At 42.3% G+C, this 17,455-nt stretch overlaps 1 protein-coding gene across 4 annotated transcripts in view; it reads right to left on the bottom strand.

Annotated features, from left to right (window-relative positions):
- LOC124045936 (protein prickle-like) overlaps positions 1-17,057 on the bottom strand; it is a 32,235-nt gene extending 15,178 nt beyond the window's left edge. The window contains exons 1-3 of one of the 4 annotated variants that reach the window (XM_046365762.1): positions 16,801-17,057; positions 16,601-16,727; positions 7,387-7,466 (exon numbers count right to left, since the gene is read on the bottom strand). In XM_046365762.1, the coding sequence (XP_046221718.1) occupies positions 7,387-7,466; positions 16,601-16,642 (122 nt within the window). In that variant the 5' untranslated portion in view covers positions 16,643-16,727; positions 16,801-17,057. Of the gene's footprint in view, positions 1-6,246; positions 6,323-7,386; positions 7,467-16,600; positions 16,728-16,800 lie in introns of all 4 variants that reach the window. The other 3 variants (XM_046365763.1, XM_046365765.1, XM_046365764.1) reach the window with 3 other exon arrangements.
- Between the last annotated feature and the right edge of the window lie 398 nt (positions 17,058-17,455).

Here is a 17,455-nt window from a genome sequence, read left to right as displayed (position 1 = left end):
CAAATATATATATATATATATATATTTTTAGACTTGTCAAAAAAACCTGGGTCAATGGAAACATGCCTACAGAATGTCATCACAGTTACATGCTTAGTTCGACACCGTTACAAAATATGTTATTTTCAGAAGGTAGAAAGAAAGTAATATGAGCAACAACAAAACACATTTCATTTGTTTCTGACTGATGCATGCTACATTTGGATTGGTTTGGGGTCTGCGGACCGATGCATAAACATTTGAATCAGGGACCGATGCATAAACATTTGAATCAGGGACTGATGCGTATCGGTGAATTATTACATCCCTTCAAAACACTATCCATTAGCTTGTGGTACTCTTATCTAGTCTTATTCATTATGTTCAGTGGATAACTTCTGTGTGGATAACGCAGTGTGAACTAGGCCACCATGGAGCCTCAGTAACTCATATTAGTATGCACAGCAGGGCCAAATAATCCTGACATATAGTAATCATGAATAACATTTTCCCTGCTGGCCCTCTTGTGGGAGAGCAGACAGACCTCTCTGTCTGCTCATTTTCACTTTTAGAATACCACAATCCTAATTACAATCATTAACCCTCCTGTTTATAAATCTGCTAGCAGTGTTAACAGACTCAATCTAAATTCTAAACCCTCTACCTCTGGAGAATAGGGGCCCATGTGTTCCCACTATCCACTTCCCACTGTGAGCTAACACATTAACACAAGAATTTCACTTGTATGTTCTATGAGCAAGTAGCCTTCCAATTAGTGGCTACATTCAACAAAACAAATGAGTAAAGGAAGAAATAAAGCCGCTTGAGTCAATAAAGTGACAAAGAAATCCAAGCCCCTACCTCCACCCATTTGTGAATGAATCATTCTTAGTTCTGACAAGTCAAATCAAGACGAGCATAATTGATAAATAATCACCTCTGGTGGGTTATCAAGTACTTCTGTTTTGACCAATTAAAAAGGATGACATTCAGAGCAGCTCTTGGATTGGCTACAGGCCTCAAAGAAGTACAACATCATAACAGCTCATCTAACCTCACTTTCAATCACTCCACGATGACCTGTCAGTCAAATGATCCCACCAAAAAGGCCATTTGCCCTTAGATCTGTGTTAATTTGCCTCGCCTGTCAATCTCTCTTTTATCCCTCAGTACATCTTTGGTATTGTCCCTTTTCTGGTCACTCACCAACCAATACTAGCATCACTCTCAGTCCAAACATCTGTAAAGGGTGCCATCAATCCAAACATAAAGAACCGTTAAAATATTTAGCTACAAAATCTTCCATAAAATCACAACTTCATTGTTCACTCTGAACTAAGTCAAATTGTCAGACGTTTTAGATATGTACATCTTTAATCTAGCCACCCAGTCCCATCAGTTTGGCCACTCAATCGTCAAATGGATTAAATGGGTAGTGTAATGTACCAAACAGTGTGTACAGTACAGTGATAAATAATCCTATTGGCATGAATGCGTGTGTGCTTTTGGTGTGATTAGTTGTGATTGAAACTGAGTAGCTACAGTATAGCTTCTCTCTCTTACTGTGTCATGATGTTACTCTGAGTCCAGATTAGACAGATCCATCAAGAAACAGATGGACACTGTCCCAGAACGCTCGCTCTGTGGCCACCAATTAGTGCCAGAGTAATCGCCATGCCACCCGCCTGCCTGCCGGCCCTCCCCAATTAGTTGGTTTTGAGCACTCTGTATGTCAGTGACACCGACTGGGACCTGTGGGGTCACAAGTAACTTAATTCCTCCTCTGGTGGATACAGACATCTGCCTCTGAGGCCTCAGCCCTGTCTGGGAGAGAGAGTGCTGAAGATGGATCACTGCCCTGACAGTGGGGTTAAACAGCGGCGCTCTTTGGTCACTTGCCTGTTTGTCCTCCATGGGGGTAATGGGGTCAGGTGTTACTGTGAATGGGTTATTAAAAGGAGAGGTTATTTGTCTTGGGCTCTGGAGTCTTTAAGATGTTAAGCAGTGACCCCAATACATCTCAATCATGTATTTATTCTGCCCTCTTAACTGTGGTTCTGACACCTCTGACTTAAAATGATTAAACACCTCTGATTCTTCTGATACCAGACTGGAACATTAAACAAAACAAAAATCCATGTCACCAACCAAGTAAACTGTCCATTTGGCCCAATGTCTTTCATACGTTCAATAATTTCACCATAAGGAAACTGACTATAACAGACAGTTGAACAACTTTGAGTAACAGATTAACATACAGTATATATATTTTTTAACATTTTATTTAACCAGGTAGGCTAGTTGAGAACAAGTTCTCATTTGCAACAGCGACCTGGCCAAGATAAAGCACAGCAATTCGACACATACAACACAGAGTTACACATGGAGTAAACATGTGCTCTGACAGCTGGTTCTTAAAGCTAGTGAGGGAGATATGAGTCTCCAGCTTCAGTAATTTTTGCAGTTCGTTCCAGTCATTGGCAGCAGAGAACTGGAAGGAAAGGCGACCAAACGAGGAATTGGCTTTGGGGGTGACCAGTGAGATATACCTGCTGGAGTGCATGCTACGAGTGGGGGCTGCTAGGATGACCAGTGAGCTAAGGCAGGGCTTTACCTAGCAGAGACTTGTAGATAACCTGTAGCCAGGGGGTTTGGCGACGAGTATGAAGCGAGGGCCAACCAACGAGAGCGTACAGGTCGCAGTGGTGGGTAGTGTATGGGGTGTTGGTGATAAAACGGATGGCACTGTAATAGACTGCATCCAATTTGTTGAGTAGAGTGTTTTACGAGGGTATGTTTGGAAGCATGAGTGAAGGATGCTTTGTTGCGATATAGGAAGCCGATTCTAGATTTCATTTTGGATTGGAGATGCTTAATGTGAGTCTGGAAGGAGAGTTTACAGTCTAACCAGACACGTAGGTATTTGTAGTTGTCCACGTATACTAAGTCAGAGCTGTCCAGAGTAGTGATGCTGGATGGGCGGGCAGGTGTGGGCAGTGATCGATTGAATAGCAAGCATTTAGTTTTACTTGCATTTAAGAGCAGTCGGAGGCCACAGAAGGAGAGTTGTATGGCATTGAAGCTTGTCTGGATGTTAGTTAACACAGTTTCCAAAGAGGGGCCAGAAGTATACAGAATGGTGTCGTCTGCATAGAGGTGGATCAGAGAATCACCAGCAGCAAGATCGACATCATTGATGTATACAGAGAAGAGTCGGACCGAGAATTGAACCCTGTGGCACCCACATAGAGACTGCAAGAGGTCTGGACAACAGGCCCTCCGATTTGACACACTGAACTCTATCAGAGAAGTAGTTGGTAAACCAGGCGAGGCAATCATTTGAGAAACCAAGGCTGTTGAGCCTGCCAATAAGAATGTGGTGATTGACAGAGTCGAAAGCCTTGGCCAGGTCGATGAATACGGCTGCACAGTAATGTCTCTTATCGATGGCGGTTATGATATCATTTAGGACCTTGAGCGTGGCTGAGGTGCAACCATGACCAGCTCTGAATCCAGATTACATAGCAGAGAAAGTACGGTGAGATTCGAAATTGTCGGTAATCTGTTTGTTAACTTGGCTTTCGAAGACCTTAGAAAGACAGGGTAGGATAGATATAGGTCTGTAGCAGTTTGGATCTAGAGTGTCACCCCCTTTGAAGAGGGGGATGATCGTGGCAGCTTCCCAATCTTTGGGACTCTCAGACGATACGAAAGAGAGGTTGAACAGGCTAGTAATAGGGGTTGCAACAATTTCGGCAGATAATTTTAGAAAGAGAGGGTCCAGATTGTCTAGCCCGGCTGATTTGTAGGGTTCCAGATTTTGCCGCTCTTTCAGAACATCAGCTATCTGGATTTGGGTGAAGGAGAAATGGTGGGGGCTTGGGCGGGTTGCTGTGGATGCAGTTGACCGGGGTAGGGGTAGCCGGGTGGAAAGCATGGCCAGCCGTAGAGAAATGCTTATTGAAATTATTGAAATTCTCAATTATTGTGGATTTATCGGTGCTAAACAGTGTTTCCTAGCCTCAGAGCAGTAGGCAGCTGGGAGGAGGTGCTCTTACTCTCCATGAACTTTACAGTGTTCCTGAACATTGAGTTTGTATTACAGGATGCACATTTCTGTTTGAAAAAGCTAGCCTTAACTTTCCTAACTGCTTGTGTATATTTGTTCCTAATTTCCCTGAAAAGTTGCATATGACGTGAGCTATTCGATGCTAATGCAGAACGCCACAGGATGTGCTGGTCAAGGGCAGACAGGTCTGGAGTGAACCAAGGACTATATCTATTCCTAGTTCTACATCTTTTGAATGGGGCATGCTTATTTAAGATGGTGAGGAAGGCACTTTTAAAGAATAACCAGGCATCCTCTACTGACGGGATGAGGTCAATGTCATTCCAGGATACCCCGGCCAGGTCGATTAGAAAGGCCTGCTCGCAGAAGTGTTTTAGGGAGCGTTTGACAGTGATGGGGGGTGGTCGTTTGATCGCAGACCCATTACGGATGCAGACAATGAGGCAGTGATCGCTGAGATCTTGATTGAAAACAGCAGAGGTGTATTTGGAGGGCGAGTTAGTTAAACACGGGGGTGCCCGTGTTTACAGATTTGCGGTTGTACCTGGTAGGTTCATAGATAATTTGGGTGAGATTGAGGGCATCAAGCTTGGATTGTAGGATGGCCGGGGTGTTAAGCATGTCCCAGTTTAGGTCACCTAGCAGCACGAGCTCAGAAGATAGATGGGGGGGCAATAAAATCACATATGGTGTCGAGGGCAAAGGATGGTCTATAGCAAACGGCAACAGTGAGAGGCTTGTTTCTGGAAAGGTGAATTTTTAGAAGTAGAAGCACGAATTGTTTGGGTACACCCCTGGTTAACACATTAATGGTATGATGACAGTGGCATATCAAGTTCCTCTGTGTTTTTAGCATGACAGTATAAAAAGTACAGTAGAGTCACCATGTGCTTTAGATTAAGGTTGGTTGGTCTTCAAACGCCTGTTGACTTGACCTTCCTTCGATCTGACGCATTATTCGTTCAATCTGACAGCTGGGGTTTCTCTCTGTCAAATCTACCATGAAATGTGAGTGTAGTCCCCATTCACTAAAACAACTAAGGGAGCACTTAAGAAAATAGTCAGAATTGCAATCTGTGTTAACCTCGAGCGATTTTGCACTCATCACTGCATTCTCTATCAGAAAGTGGGCTGGCCCTCATTAGTGTTGTGTATGTCCAAACATTGCATTCTGTTTGTTTATAAAGCTCTTAAGCAAAAATTCCCCCATTACCTAACATCGGTCCTAACCTATATGAAGTACGAGATACCATTCCCGCTCACAGGGTTGGCTAACTTTTGAAATTCCTTCTGTCACTACCGATTTAGGCAAAACAGCTTTTAATTTCTTCGCACCATACTTTTGGAACAATCTTCAGAATATCCTACAGTTGGATGATTTGGTGCCTTTCGGCAGTTCAGATTGATGGTGGAGGATCTCTTCACAGAGGAATGTGTTTGTTTTTAGAATAGTGTTTTTGTATTTTTTTGTGTTTCCTATGCTCCCGCCTTGATTGAAGTATTTGTGTTTCTAACTTTTAAAGTGTAATTGCTGCTGGTCTTGTCATGCAGGGATCCCCTGCAAAATATACATTGGTCTCAATGAGACTCCCCGCTAAAATAAAAAGGTTAAAAAAATAATAATATTTGTCTTCAAAAGATTTACTGGTCCTAAATCAAAACCCAAACTGCCCTTCGTCATAAAGTACTTATTAACGGAGCAAGGACAGTGAAAAGCCAGACTGATGGGCAGAGGGAGGGAAAGTGAGCGAGGGATGAGGGGGGGGGTTACGGCTCTATCACAGCGGTGGTGGCAGAGGCAGTGGCTGAAAGAAAGGGACGTGGAGAAGGAGAAAGGGAGAGATTCAGGGAGGGGGGGGGGGGGGGGGTAGTGCTTCATCACAGCGGTGGTGGCAGTAGCAGGGGCTGAAAGGGCTAATCTTATTAGGGTGACGGACAGGATTAGGACTAACCAAGAGACCCAGCTGGCTGACACAGTGAGGAGGGGAGGGAGTTCATACTGGGGGACTGTACAACAGAGGAAAGAGGAGTGGAAAACTAGTTGCTGCTCAGAAAGACATTGGGGACACTGACTAGACTGCTATATGACCATAGCTGGTTGAAAAACATTCCAACTGACAAATACTCATTTCAGGGGTACAGTGAGCTGTATAGATTATGTTAAAATGTGTTTAACGCACCGGTAGACAAAGACTCACCTCTAAACCTGGTGGAATTCCCCTTGTGTCCACTAGAGTTTGTTCCAGTTCAACGCTCAGTTCAATTTCACACTCTCTGGTAATAAGACCAAGTCAAGACAATTTAGTTTAGCAAAGCTTCTCTTATGATCTCTGCCATTTCCATTCCAAGACTTCAAATTTGTCATCTTGCATTTATTTAAAACGCCTCTTATTCATTTATTAATTGAGATACAGTAAGTAGAATGTCTACAGTGTCATGTAAAATAGGGCTACATCCATCCACAGCATATTATGGCTCTACCTAGTGGGGCAGTGGTCTAAGGCACTGCACCTCCGTGCTAGAGGAGTCACTACAGACCCTGGTTCGATTCCACGCTGTATCACAACTGGCCCGCGATTGGGTGGACCCATAGGGCCGCGCACAATTGGCCCAGCACCTTCCGGGTTAGGGTTTGGCCATCATTGTAAATAAGAATTTATTCTTAACGGACCTTCCTAGTTAAATAAAGGTTAAATCATTAACCCTTTAAAAAGTTTTACAAAAAACACAACACACATGCAGATAGCATGTCTAATGGTAATCCCTTGCCCTCAGAGGTTGTGCGTGCTGTGTGTGGATAACGTCCACACACACAAAGTGCAGCTGCTCTCACATTTGCTTAACATGCTTTTGTGTCTATAGCCTAGATTCTCTATGACCTTTCCATATACACTGCTGGGTGCTTTATCTGCTCTGGTTGTGGTAAATGTGTTGTGTGTGGATAATGTTTGTTTGAGTCAATATCTAGGCCCTGCTCTCAACATGAACACAGTTGTGCTAATCTCTCCAAGGGCCCAGTCCACTGATATACAAACACACAGACCCAACTGTTGTCAGAAATCACCTCTAATTATGCAAATGATACTAAGTTAGCCATGTGACTCTTCCTCAATAATGAAGTGACAACCAAATAGCGACAGGCGACACACAAGAAGGCACTGCCTGCACTAGACTGATCAGATCTATAACACATAGGAGTTATGGATGCGAAATGAAAGTAAAGAAACCCATGCCGTGAAATATAACCACATGAAATATCTCGAGAACAGTGTCTATGATCCTGTGAGGAGGCGAGGAGGGGGTGTTTAGAGTATGTGACGGGAGTGTGAGAGGCCTACCTCCAGCCATGCATGCGAAAGCCTGGACACTGGTCTCCACATCTCATACATGGTTGTCCCTGGTCTGGGTTCTCCTCCTCCTGAAACCACAACACCAAGTACGATAACACCATTCATGCATCACAAACAATGACGATAAAATGATGAACAAACACAGCGTTTATTGATTTCACTTGACAGTGAGTGAATGGGAGGAGAAACGGTCACACAAGTAAAGTTGTCATTTCGCTTTCAATCAAAAGGCAGTATGGATGGACTTAGAGAGAAGTCTATCCCTACTCTCATTTGCTGCATAGTATTTGAGAGGAGTGATCTTTCTCAATAGATTATTCTCCAGGAAGCAAAGTAAATTCACTGAGATCCAAGGAAATGCACAGAAAAATCCTTTACACCCTCAATTTGTACAACTGCAGTTTGATTGCATAATATATGATGATTGCGTGTTCGGACAAGACCTTACGACCACATAGCACTCATTCTCTCACTAAGCAACATCATACAATGTATAGTACTGCCCAAGCATTGTGATTGACAGAGAAGTAGGATTGCATTGGTTCAAATACACATCAGTGTACTTTATGAGAGAGTGGTCGCTCATATTCCATGTGTGTGATGTCATCTGTGAGTATATGCATGTAAATAATGTGTAAAATGGTCTATGTTAATAGGGTAGGGTTGTGCATGTTTATGTGTACACACATTATGTTCAGGGAACTGAACCGACAAATAAGGACATTTGTCGAGGAACAGAATCAGAACGAAAGTGATCTACACTGTCCTGGAACAGAACAGTTATTTTAAAAAGTATGGGAACCGGTTAATAACATTATTTTACATTCAGGGCATTTTTTCCCAGTCCCACAAAAACACAACAAATCACCTACGCAAAGTCCTCAGTCTGTCACTCAGAAACTTATTCCAGTGTCTGCCTGTCAGCTGAAAATCTTTGCGTGTGTGTGTAGGCAACCTGCCCCTCCCCCTCCGCAGCATAGTCTAGTAGCCTGACTTTACAAGTGTGAGTCAGAAATTAGGGAGAGATTGTTAATGAGAGAAGAATGGATTAACCTTTTCAGTGCTAGTTAAGGATACTATAGTTTTCACATTTGGATTAACTACAAAACAGCGAAGACGTTTTATTTTAATTCTGGTGCCGCTCTGCACACACACAAGCTTGTTAGCTAGCTAGCTGGTCCAACGTTAAGCCAACTCTCTGAAGTTCCAAGACATTAAAAGTTCCTTTATGGAAGCTGCTCCTACATAGGTATGGTATAATTCTGTGGGCCTAATTTATATAATGCATGTCATTGTCACGGCATATTTCCTCCTCTTCCTCTGAAGAGGTGAAACAAGGATCGGACCAACACAAATAAAGTGAACTGGCAACGAAACATTCCCGTGTGGCACAGACACAGGAAACAATCACCCACAAAATACCCAAAGAACATGGCTGCCCAAATATGGTTCCCAATCAGAGACAACGATAAACACCTGCCTCTAATTGAGAACCAATCTAGGCAACCATAGACTTACAAACACCTAGGCTAGAAAACACCCCATAACATACAAAACCCCTAGACCAGACAAAAACACAAATCCCCCATGTCACACCCTGACATAACCAAAATAATAAAGAAAACAAAGAGTCGCTCTGGATAAGAGCGTCTGCTAAATGACTTAAATGTAAATGTAAATAACTAAGGCCAGGGCATGACAGTCATAACAACAAGATGCCCAGTGTGTCAAGCCAAGCCTCATCCTCTACCCTCTCTCACCACCCACAACATTTAAATTGCATTTCACGCCCTACACTAGTCTGTCCAAAGCATGTAAAAAAAAACTAAAAATTAAAAATAAAATAAAAACTTGCCAGCATCATAGCAAGCTGCTCTATCCATACCCTTTCTTGAATTAATTTAATGACGAGCTACATGTCGATATCACAGGCTTAAAAAGGAACAATCAAAACCGTCATTTTTTGGGGGTTCTAAACAGTTCAGAACTTTATTTCTCTGTCTGGAACAGTAGAACGGAACAAAAGAAAAAAAAATGGTTCTGTTCAGAACTTAATGATTGGAAAAGAATTTGTTTCCAGCCCCTGATTCATATGCATGTGAAAGGTCTGTGTGTATGCTTGCACAGACGGCTTGTCCATTACCCAGCTTTGTGTGTGTGGAGCGGGTGGGTGAGCGGATTACATGCCGAGTGCTCGCTGCTATGTGGCAAGCGGTTAGAGGAACAGGCTAAGCTCTTGTCAAGTCCAGAAGAAACAGCCCAGTAACTGGGTCCACCCCCCCCCCCCCCCACCCATACTACAGCTCCTGTTGGGAGTGGGACTCTAGCCACACACGATCACAAGTCATTTGGCAAATTCAGAAGTTCTCAAAGCACATTCAACAAACCATAAACAGATGACCTACATATAAAAGCTAAATATTGACTTGAGCATTAGTATTGGTGTGTGTGTGTGTCTCTATTCAGTTAAGTAGTCTTTGAGAGAGTGTGTGACAACTGCTCTACTGTGGAGTCTCTTTTTAAAGATGAGAGGAAGGAAACAGATGAGAGGAAGGAAACAGATGAGAGGAAGTGTGTCACCTTTTGCTTTCCCTCTCCATGAAGTCACCGTTTCCACTTTGCTCTGACGCTGTCATCCTACCTCCCTTCTCCCACTTTCTAAACCGACCCTCCTCTCAATAATTGGCTCTTTTCTTACATTCGATGTTGATATACAGTATCGGATAAAAAGTTGCTTCACACCATGAAAATGTCAGTCCTCTTATTGTATTATGCAAAGCATAATTAACCAGCCCTTCCAAACAATAGGAAGGGAAGGATGGGATGGTTAGCGAAACAATATTTCTCAGATAAGTGAGAGTGAGAGAGAGTCACTGCCACGAGACAAAAACACAGGATGTTGCCCAAAAAAAAAAAGAAACTCCCTTTGAACAAACTTACAAACTGTACAGACACACAGGCTACTTATCCTTCTCTCACAGACATACACATGTCAATAAAGCAAATCCATTTGGGAAAGCACCTGTGCAGCTTTGTCTTGATCTGTTGTGAAACCACATCTCAGGACATGGGGTGAATGCAACGTTAATATTCATGTCAAGCCAGTTAAACCATTTGAGAGAAGCATTTTATGGCTTGTGACCTGGAGGTTATTGTGACCTGGAGGTTATTGTGACCTGGAGGTTATTGTGACCTGGAGGTTATTGTGACCTGGAGGTTATTGTGACCTGGAGGTTATTGTGACCTGGAGGTTATTGTGACCTGGAGGTTATTATGACCTGGAGGTTATTATGACCTGGAGGTTATTATGACCTGGAGGTTATTATGACCTGGAGGTTATTATGACGGGGCTGCAGTCAGAGTCAACAGAGATGCAGTAAACCAATATTTTGGGTGTCGTTGAACAGAAGAAAAAAAACACCTCTGCATTTTGCTCTATTCATCCCTGTATAAATGTGGCTGTTCGTTAACGGAGTCCAGAGTCCAGTTGATATGTTTGCAGGTCGTCGAGAAAGAGTCTAGAGTTTTAACTGCTCAACCCGATACACTTCAACATCAAATCTACCAATGGCGCCATCACACACCCCTGAGCACAAAACGCCCAATCTATGAACAGCATCAACAGGTTAGGAAAGAACACGCTATGGAAAATAACATTGAATGGTTCACATAGTTTTATTGCAACTGTTGTGGGATTGAATAGCTACACAGAGACGGCGTACGTGCTTAAGACACAGACATGCATGTACTGTAAGACATCTACGTTAAACCACTAGGATGTATAAACCAGCCAAACGGTATGCAGTACTGAGGAAGTCAGTCTTCTTCAGACGTTCCCCTCCAAGTGAAAATCCATTAAGAATACAAAACACACATGTATATTGTGTACGTCATACCGTGTCCTGAACACACATGCTTACGCAATCTTTCAGAGTCAGAGAGCAGAGTCTTTTGTCTCTGGGGAATGCGGTCCCCTGGTAACACGTGTGCTAAAAACAAACATTTTGCGAAGCCACATTGCCCTCTGTCATGCCTACTGATCCCCGACTTGTGTAACTCACCGCCAGAGCACGGGACTCCCTGGAAAAGCCCAGCAAAGTGTGCAATAAATACAGAGAGAAAGATGGGAGGAGTAGCACAATCATGTTGTATTGACAAATGGAGGATTAGAGTCCTGGGGGAGAGAAGTTAGAGGGCCTGCAAATCATGCCGTGCATTTGGGATTGTGGGCAGAATAAATAACTGAGGAACTACAAAAAAAGCTTGCGGAGAAGCATGAGTATTTGCAATAAAGATGCAGAAAATATTACCTAACATTTGTTAGGCCAGTAAAGTAGTGTTCGGTTCAGTGTTCGGTTCAGTGTGGTTAAATCAGCATACTCAGCAGTGAAATCAAACATATTGTAGATAATAGCACACTGCTCTCTGACTTTACAATCAATTTAAAACATTTATGAGAGTTGATCAATGCTAGAAGGCAGATGATGATTGCTATGTAGGGATTACATTCATGTACTGCATATGAATGCCTTCATAACAGTGGACACATGTGAAACACAAGGTCATATTTCATCCCCGTCGTAAAGCTGATCCATTCCGCTCATGGAGAACAGGCTGCCATTAAAACGGTCCCATCTGTAAACTGATCCAGAAAGAAATGCATCAATACACACCAAGATGGTTCTAATTAACACTATCGTGTTCCCAGAGAGAGAGAGAGGGGATGTGAGCTCCATATCATTACCATGACAAATAAAGTTTGTAATGGAAAACTTCAGATCCATCATACAACTTGTTCCTTTAGGATGATTTTTCCTTGAATGAAGACAAGAGCTGCGAGTCGAAATTCATCATGTGCAAGAGAACATGGGAAGGGGATGACGTCAAGAAGACTCTCTCAGACAGTGTAACAAAAGTCAAGGTAATGTGGGTTTCATGCGTTTCCTTCACATCTCTCGGCAAGAGTAAATACACATCAAGTTTCTGTCCCTGCCGTGGGTTAGCCTACGTTGCTTTCTGAAGTAGGGGATGTGATGGGTGGGGACTGCAGAGGTAGGAAGTCAGTTTATAAACTATATGTGGGAAGTAAATAAAACATTTGAATTGACAATAGGTTTGTTTGTAGTATCACACAAGAAAAAAAACATATTCTCTCCATTAAAAGAAAAGCAGGTACAGATGTGCCATTTTAAATTTGAACAGTTTCTCACAGCAGGAAAATAAATTCTGCAGCAACAGGAAATGTGGATTATTATGAATGGACATTATTGTAGGCGTTGATACATTTTTCATTAGAGAAAATCAAGTCTGACATTTTAAAGTGGAAATTACAAACTTTAAAAGCCTTTTTAAAACCTAGAATACGCTCAAGTTTGCATTCCATGCTGCACAGGAAAATTATCTGCAACAACAGGGATCAAATTAAGACTGCACATCTGTATAGGAGAGCGTACTCATGAACGCTCGCAAACACACATACATCCACCCTACTTTAGTTACTCCTTTTGATCTTGATAATACGCTTTATCCAACAAGGCCGCAGAAAGTTCGCTGTTAGACCCTTTACCTAAAAGCTGACCAGTGCAGTCATAGCATTACCATTGTATGGCTAAGTAACACTTTGTTTCTCTTATACCCATGTTATAACAATCTGTTTACATAGGAACGCTGTTACAATGCATAGAATAACAGATGCTGGAATGGAGACAGCAGGATGTGTTCAGTGTTTGAGGAGTTAAACGTTAACTCAAGGGAGTGGGTCAGGGGTCACAGGCCTGTGCAGCCTAACTCACCGAGACATGGTAGTTACACTATACACTGGGCTGGAAAGCGTCACTAACCATCACACCACACACACACACACACACACACACAGGCCTATCTTGCTCTTCTCTCTGGAATGTCAGGAACACATCCCTGTTCCCTACAATACACTATCATACTGTATTAGGCTTGAGTTGTATACCGGGATATTTGGAAATAGCCATGGGATGGTTTTTTCAATACTGTCGAAACTATTTCTTTGAAGTTTGTTTAATACATTTGAATATCTGCAGTCAACTTGTGCAATACGTTAGGAGATAAAGAAGATCCCATTCTTCATTTCACCCGTCTCATTATTTTTTATTATGAAGCCTACGTGTAGTCCCCAGACACATGGTGTTTGTTTACAAGCACAAGACACCGGAGCTTTGTGAGTCACTGACTATTGTGCAGCACGCACCAGGTGATCTAGTTACAGTATGGAATTCACAATTAAATGTCTGCGAGCTTGATATCTTATAACCATACTGAACAAAAATATAAATGCAACATGAAACAATTTAATTGATTTAATTGATTTTACTGAGTTATAATTCATATGAGAAAATCAGTCAATTGAAAATAATAAATGAGGCCCTAATCTATGGATTTCACATGACTGGGAATACAGATATGCATCTGTTAGTCATAGATAGCTTAAACAAAAATGAGCCTCAGGATCTCGTCACTGTATTTTTGTGCATTCAAATTGCCATTGATAAAAAGCAATTGTGTTTGTTGTCGGTACCATACCATTACCCCACCATGGGGCACTCTGTTCACAACATTGACATAAACAAATCGTTCGCCCACACAACTGCGATTGTGATGCTGGTTGTACGTACTGCTAAATTCTCGGAAACAACTTTGAATTGCATGCTTCCTCAAAACTTGAGACATCTGTGGCATTGTGTTGTGTGACAAAACTGCACGTTAGAGTGGCCATTCATTGTCCCCAGCACAAGGTTCACCTGTGTAATGATCATGCTGTTTAGTCAGCTTCTTGATATACCATAGGTGGATGGATTATCTTGGCAAAGACAAATGCGCACTAACAGGGACATTAACGAATTTGTGCAAAAAATGTGCATATGGAACATTTCTGTGATCTTTTATTTCAGCTCATGAAACATGGGGCCAACACTTTACACGTTTAATTTATATTTTTGTCCAGTGTACTAAGTGAACTTTCTAAAATGTGCTAAATGCTCTGCAGTTGTGCATTTGGTAGGCTAATTTAGTAGCTGGTTAGCTTCTTGCAAAATCAAGATTCTCTTGGTAACAGCAGAGAATCCCCTCCTGGATCAATAGCCATGCAGTCTAATGTTTGTTTTGTGTGTGGAGGAAGCTGAGTAGCATTTTTGAGTTACTTGTATAACTTTATGAGCTGGGATGTCTTATGGTTTGGCGGTATCCAAATTTTCATATCATATCATCATCCTTCTCTCATCCTCAGATTTACAGTATAATGGTCTTCGTACACAAGGAGGCGCTAAAAAAGCCGATTGGGTGTCTATTACCAGAATGCAAATAAATTCACTAACTAATAGATCATTTCAATAGAGGCTGCTAGCTAACGAGTGCACAAATTGCAAAGACAGGAAATCCATCTCACTAAGTTATAGACGTATAGGTAGTTTTCTTTTGGTGAGCTTGGACATTTACAAGCAAATGTGAACGAGAGACATTGTGCAAATGAACAAAGTTTTGACGCATGCTTGTCTGAAGGAAGAACAGTACTGGCTCTGGAGCAGTAGGTGTACATGCTGTGTCTGTGTGGAGTCGCTAGGGCAACAGGCCTGCCTGCTGAGAAAAGGGGGGAGGAGCAGGTGGGCAGAGAAGGAGAGGAAAAAGAAATAAAATCTATGCAAGGACATCAAAAAGGCGCTTTGACTTCTCAAACACAGCAGAAAGTAAACACTATATGATGCCCCGTCTCCTTATTAAATGTAGCCACTTACTTAGCTGACTAGCAAGTTAAACCAAATACACAGCTGGACTCACCAGCTCCCGCTTTCTCCCGTTGTGTTATTGTACATGTACTTGTTAGCATTCACTACGGGATTGTACATGTACTTGTTAGCATTGCTAACCTTCATATTACAGAGGCTCAGTGAGTATTTCATTATGTTGTCAATAGGGATTTTTACAAGAGAACTACAGGGATAAAATGTTCTGGTAATAATGCTTGTATTGCTTCCTGAAAGTTGATCCTCTCTTTGACTATGAGAGGCTGACACCAAGCAAACTCACTTGGCTTACTGTGTTGTGTCTTGACTTCAAGTCACCCTTTCAAGTAACTCATGCCAAAACCGAAGAGGCATAATGTTGCAGCTATTGCATGCCTCAACTACCTGCATGTTTAGCTTGCGATAGGAGGATTGCGTCAGGCTATTAAAATGATGCTGACTAAAAGCTTTATTTACATTTTTTAAGCTCCTGCATAGGAAAGAAGACACATACTCCCCTGCATGCGCCTTATGGCAACATTAACTGCCTTTAGAAATAAATGTATATATATATATATATATGTCTGATATAATGTCCAAATAACACTTCCACAGAAGTTCTTATGGAACAGATACTGTAGTTACAGAGTAGTCATGAATGCAGACCATAGTGTGGATCAGTTGTTGTGTGTGAGTTTCACAAGCCAACCTTCCAATATAATTACAGTGGGATTCACTTTTAAAGGACATTGGAAATGCTCCAAGTCTGATAGGAGCCAGATGTTGAGTATATCAACAGCTACACTAGTCCTCCTTGACTGCATGGTTCAACTAAAACATGTCCTCCCTGTCACCATCAACACGTGTAAACGCAAATGCTTTGGCATGTAAATGTTCTTAAATAAATAAAGACGACATTGTCTTTGTGCAATAAGTGTCCGTACACACGCACACACACACACCAGAGCTCCCTAAGTGTGTGGCCTGGGGTCGTGGGGGGGGGCTATACTTCGAAGTTGTCTAACCCTAACCTGTGCAGGTAAATGCCATCGAAGAGGTGACCTTACGCCCCTCCCGCGCAACCACGATTAAACTCGAGTCATAAAACAAAGAACGGAATTTCTGTAAACTAAATCAAGGGAAGCAAAGCAAGTTGTCACATGATAACATGCAAAAACGCATAGCGCATAGACAGGTCTATAATCAAGCCAATAACAAACAGTAAAATAAATACATAGCCTAATCAATGTTGGCTGAACAAAATAGCCTAACGTTGTATATTTACTTGCAGCCTACTCGATAACCTTTATGAACGCTCGATAACCTTTATTCATCGTCAATAAAGGTATTCTAAACGATGCAAGTACTTTCCAGATAACAAGATACCCTGGACTCTTTAAAAAACACAAAACAATGTCACAACATACTGTAGTTCTGCCGGATCTACTTACCGAGCGATTCGACCGTCGCTTTTTAGATCCGCGCGTGAACATGTCGATGGTTCAAGAACAAGCGGCTTGGTTGTTTCCAAATAGTCAGAGGTTTTTTAAAAAATAGGTTGATGGATACATGAGGCATCTGAATTCACAGGACAAAGTAAAAATATGTTCCAATAAATCGTGTCCTACATACAGTACGAACTTGTACAAACCTCTTCTTGGAGTTTTACGCACAGTCGACTTGCTGGAGTTGTCTGAAAATCACTGACGCACACGTAAGCACCCTACACATAGATGACTGCACCGGGTTTCAATGTATATTGACCGCACTCATGGAGTGGAAGCCCACTGGGCTGCACGATAGTTTACGCTACACCCTTCCTTCTGCCACTCTTGTCCCGGGCCCAGACAGTGCGCTCCTCAAATTGAGGTTCATCATTGCCCATTTGTTACCATGTTCTTCTTCGTGTGCTTTCCTGGCAGACTAGAGGATGTGTTGCCTATTGCTGCCTTTTACAGGTCGGAGTGCGGATTGCACATACTGGTCACCGCAATTAAAAGCCGAATGGGAAAAACTGAAATTTCATCACCATCTAACCCTGCACATATACATTATCCCCAGAAACCCACCACTCCAACCCAATACTTTGGCCCTAAATAATCCAACACCAGGCAGCCGGCCTGGGAGGATGGAACCCCTTCTCTCTCTACTGATTAAAATCGTTCATCACCAAATATATCTCTGCTGCTGCAGCTACCACATACATTTTCTGTGATTTCCACTCCATCAGTGCAGTTGATCACTCACTGGGGTGCTCAGAGTCAACTCACTCACCCTTAGGCTTTCCTCTGCTCTCGCATTGCCTC

Source organism: Oncorhynchus gorbuscha, linkage group LG10 (assembly GCF_021184085.1).
Source record: "Oncorhynchus gorbuscha isolate QuinsamMale2020 ecotype Even-year linkage group LG10, OgorEven_v1.0, whole genome shotgun sequence".
Taxonomy (NCBI): Eukaryota; Metazoa; Chordata; class Actinopteri; order Salmoniformes; family Salmonidae; genus Oncorhynchus; species Oncorhynchus gorbuscha.
This window is presented reverse-complemented; position numbering and strand designations above follow the sequence as displayed.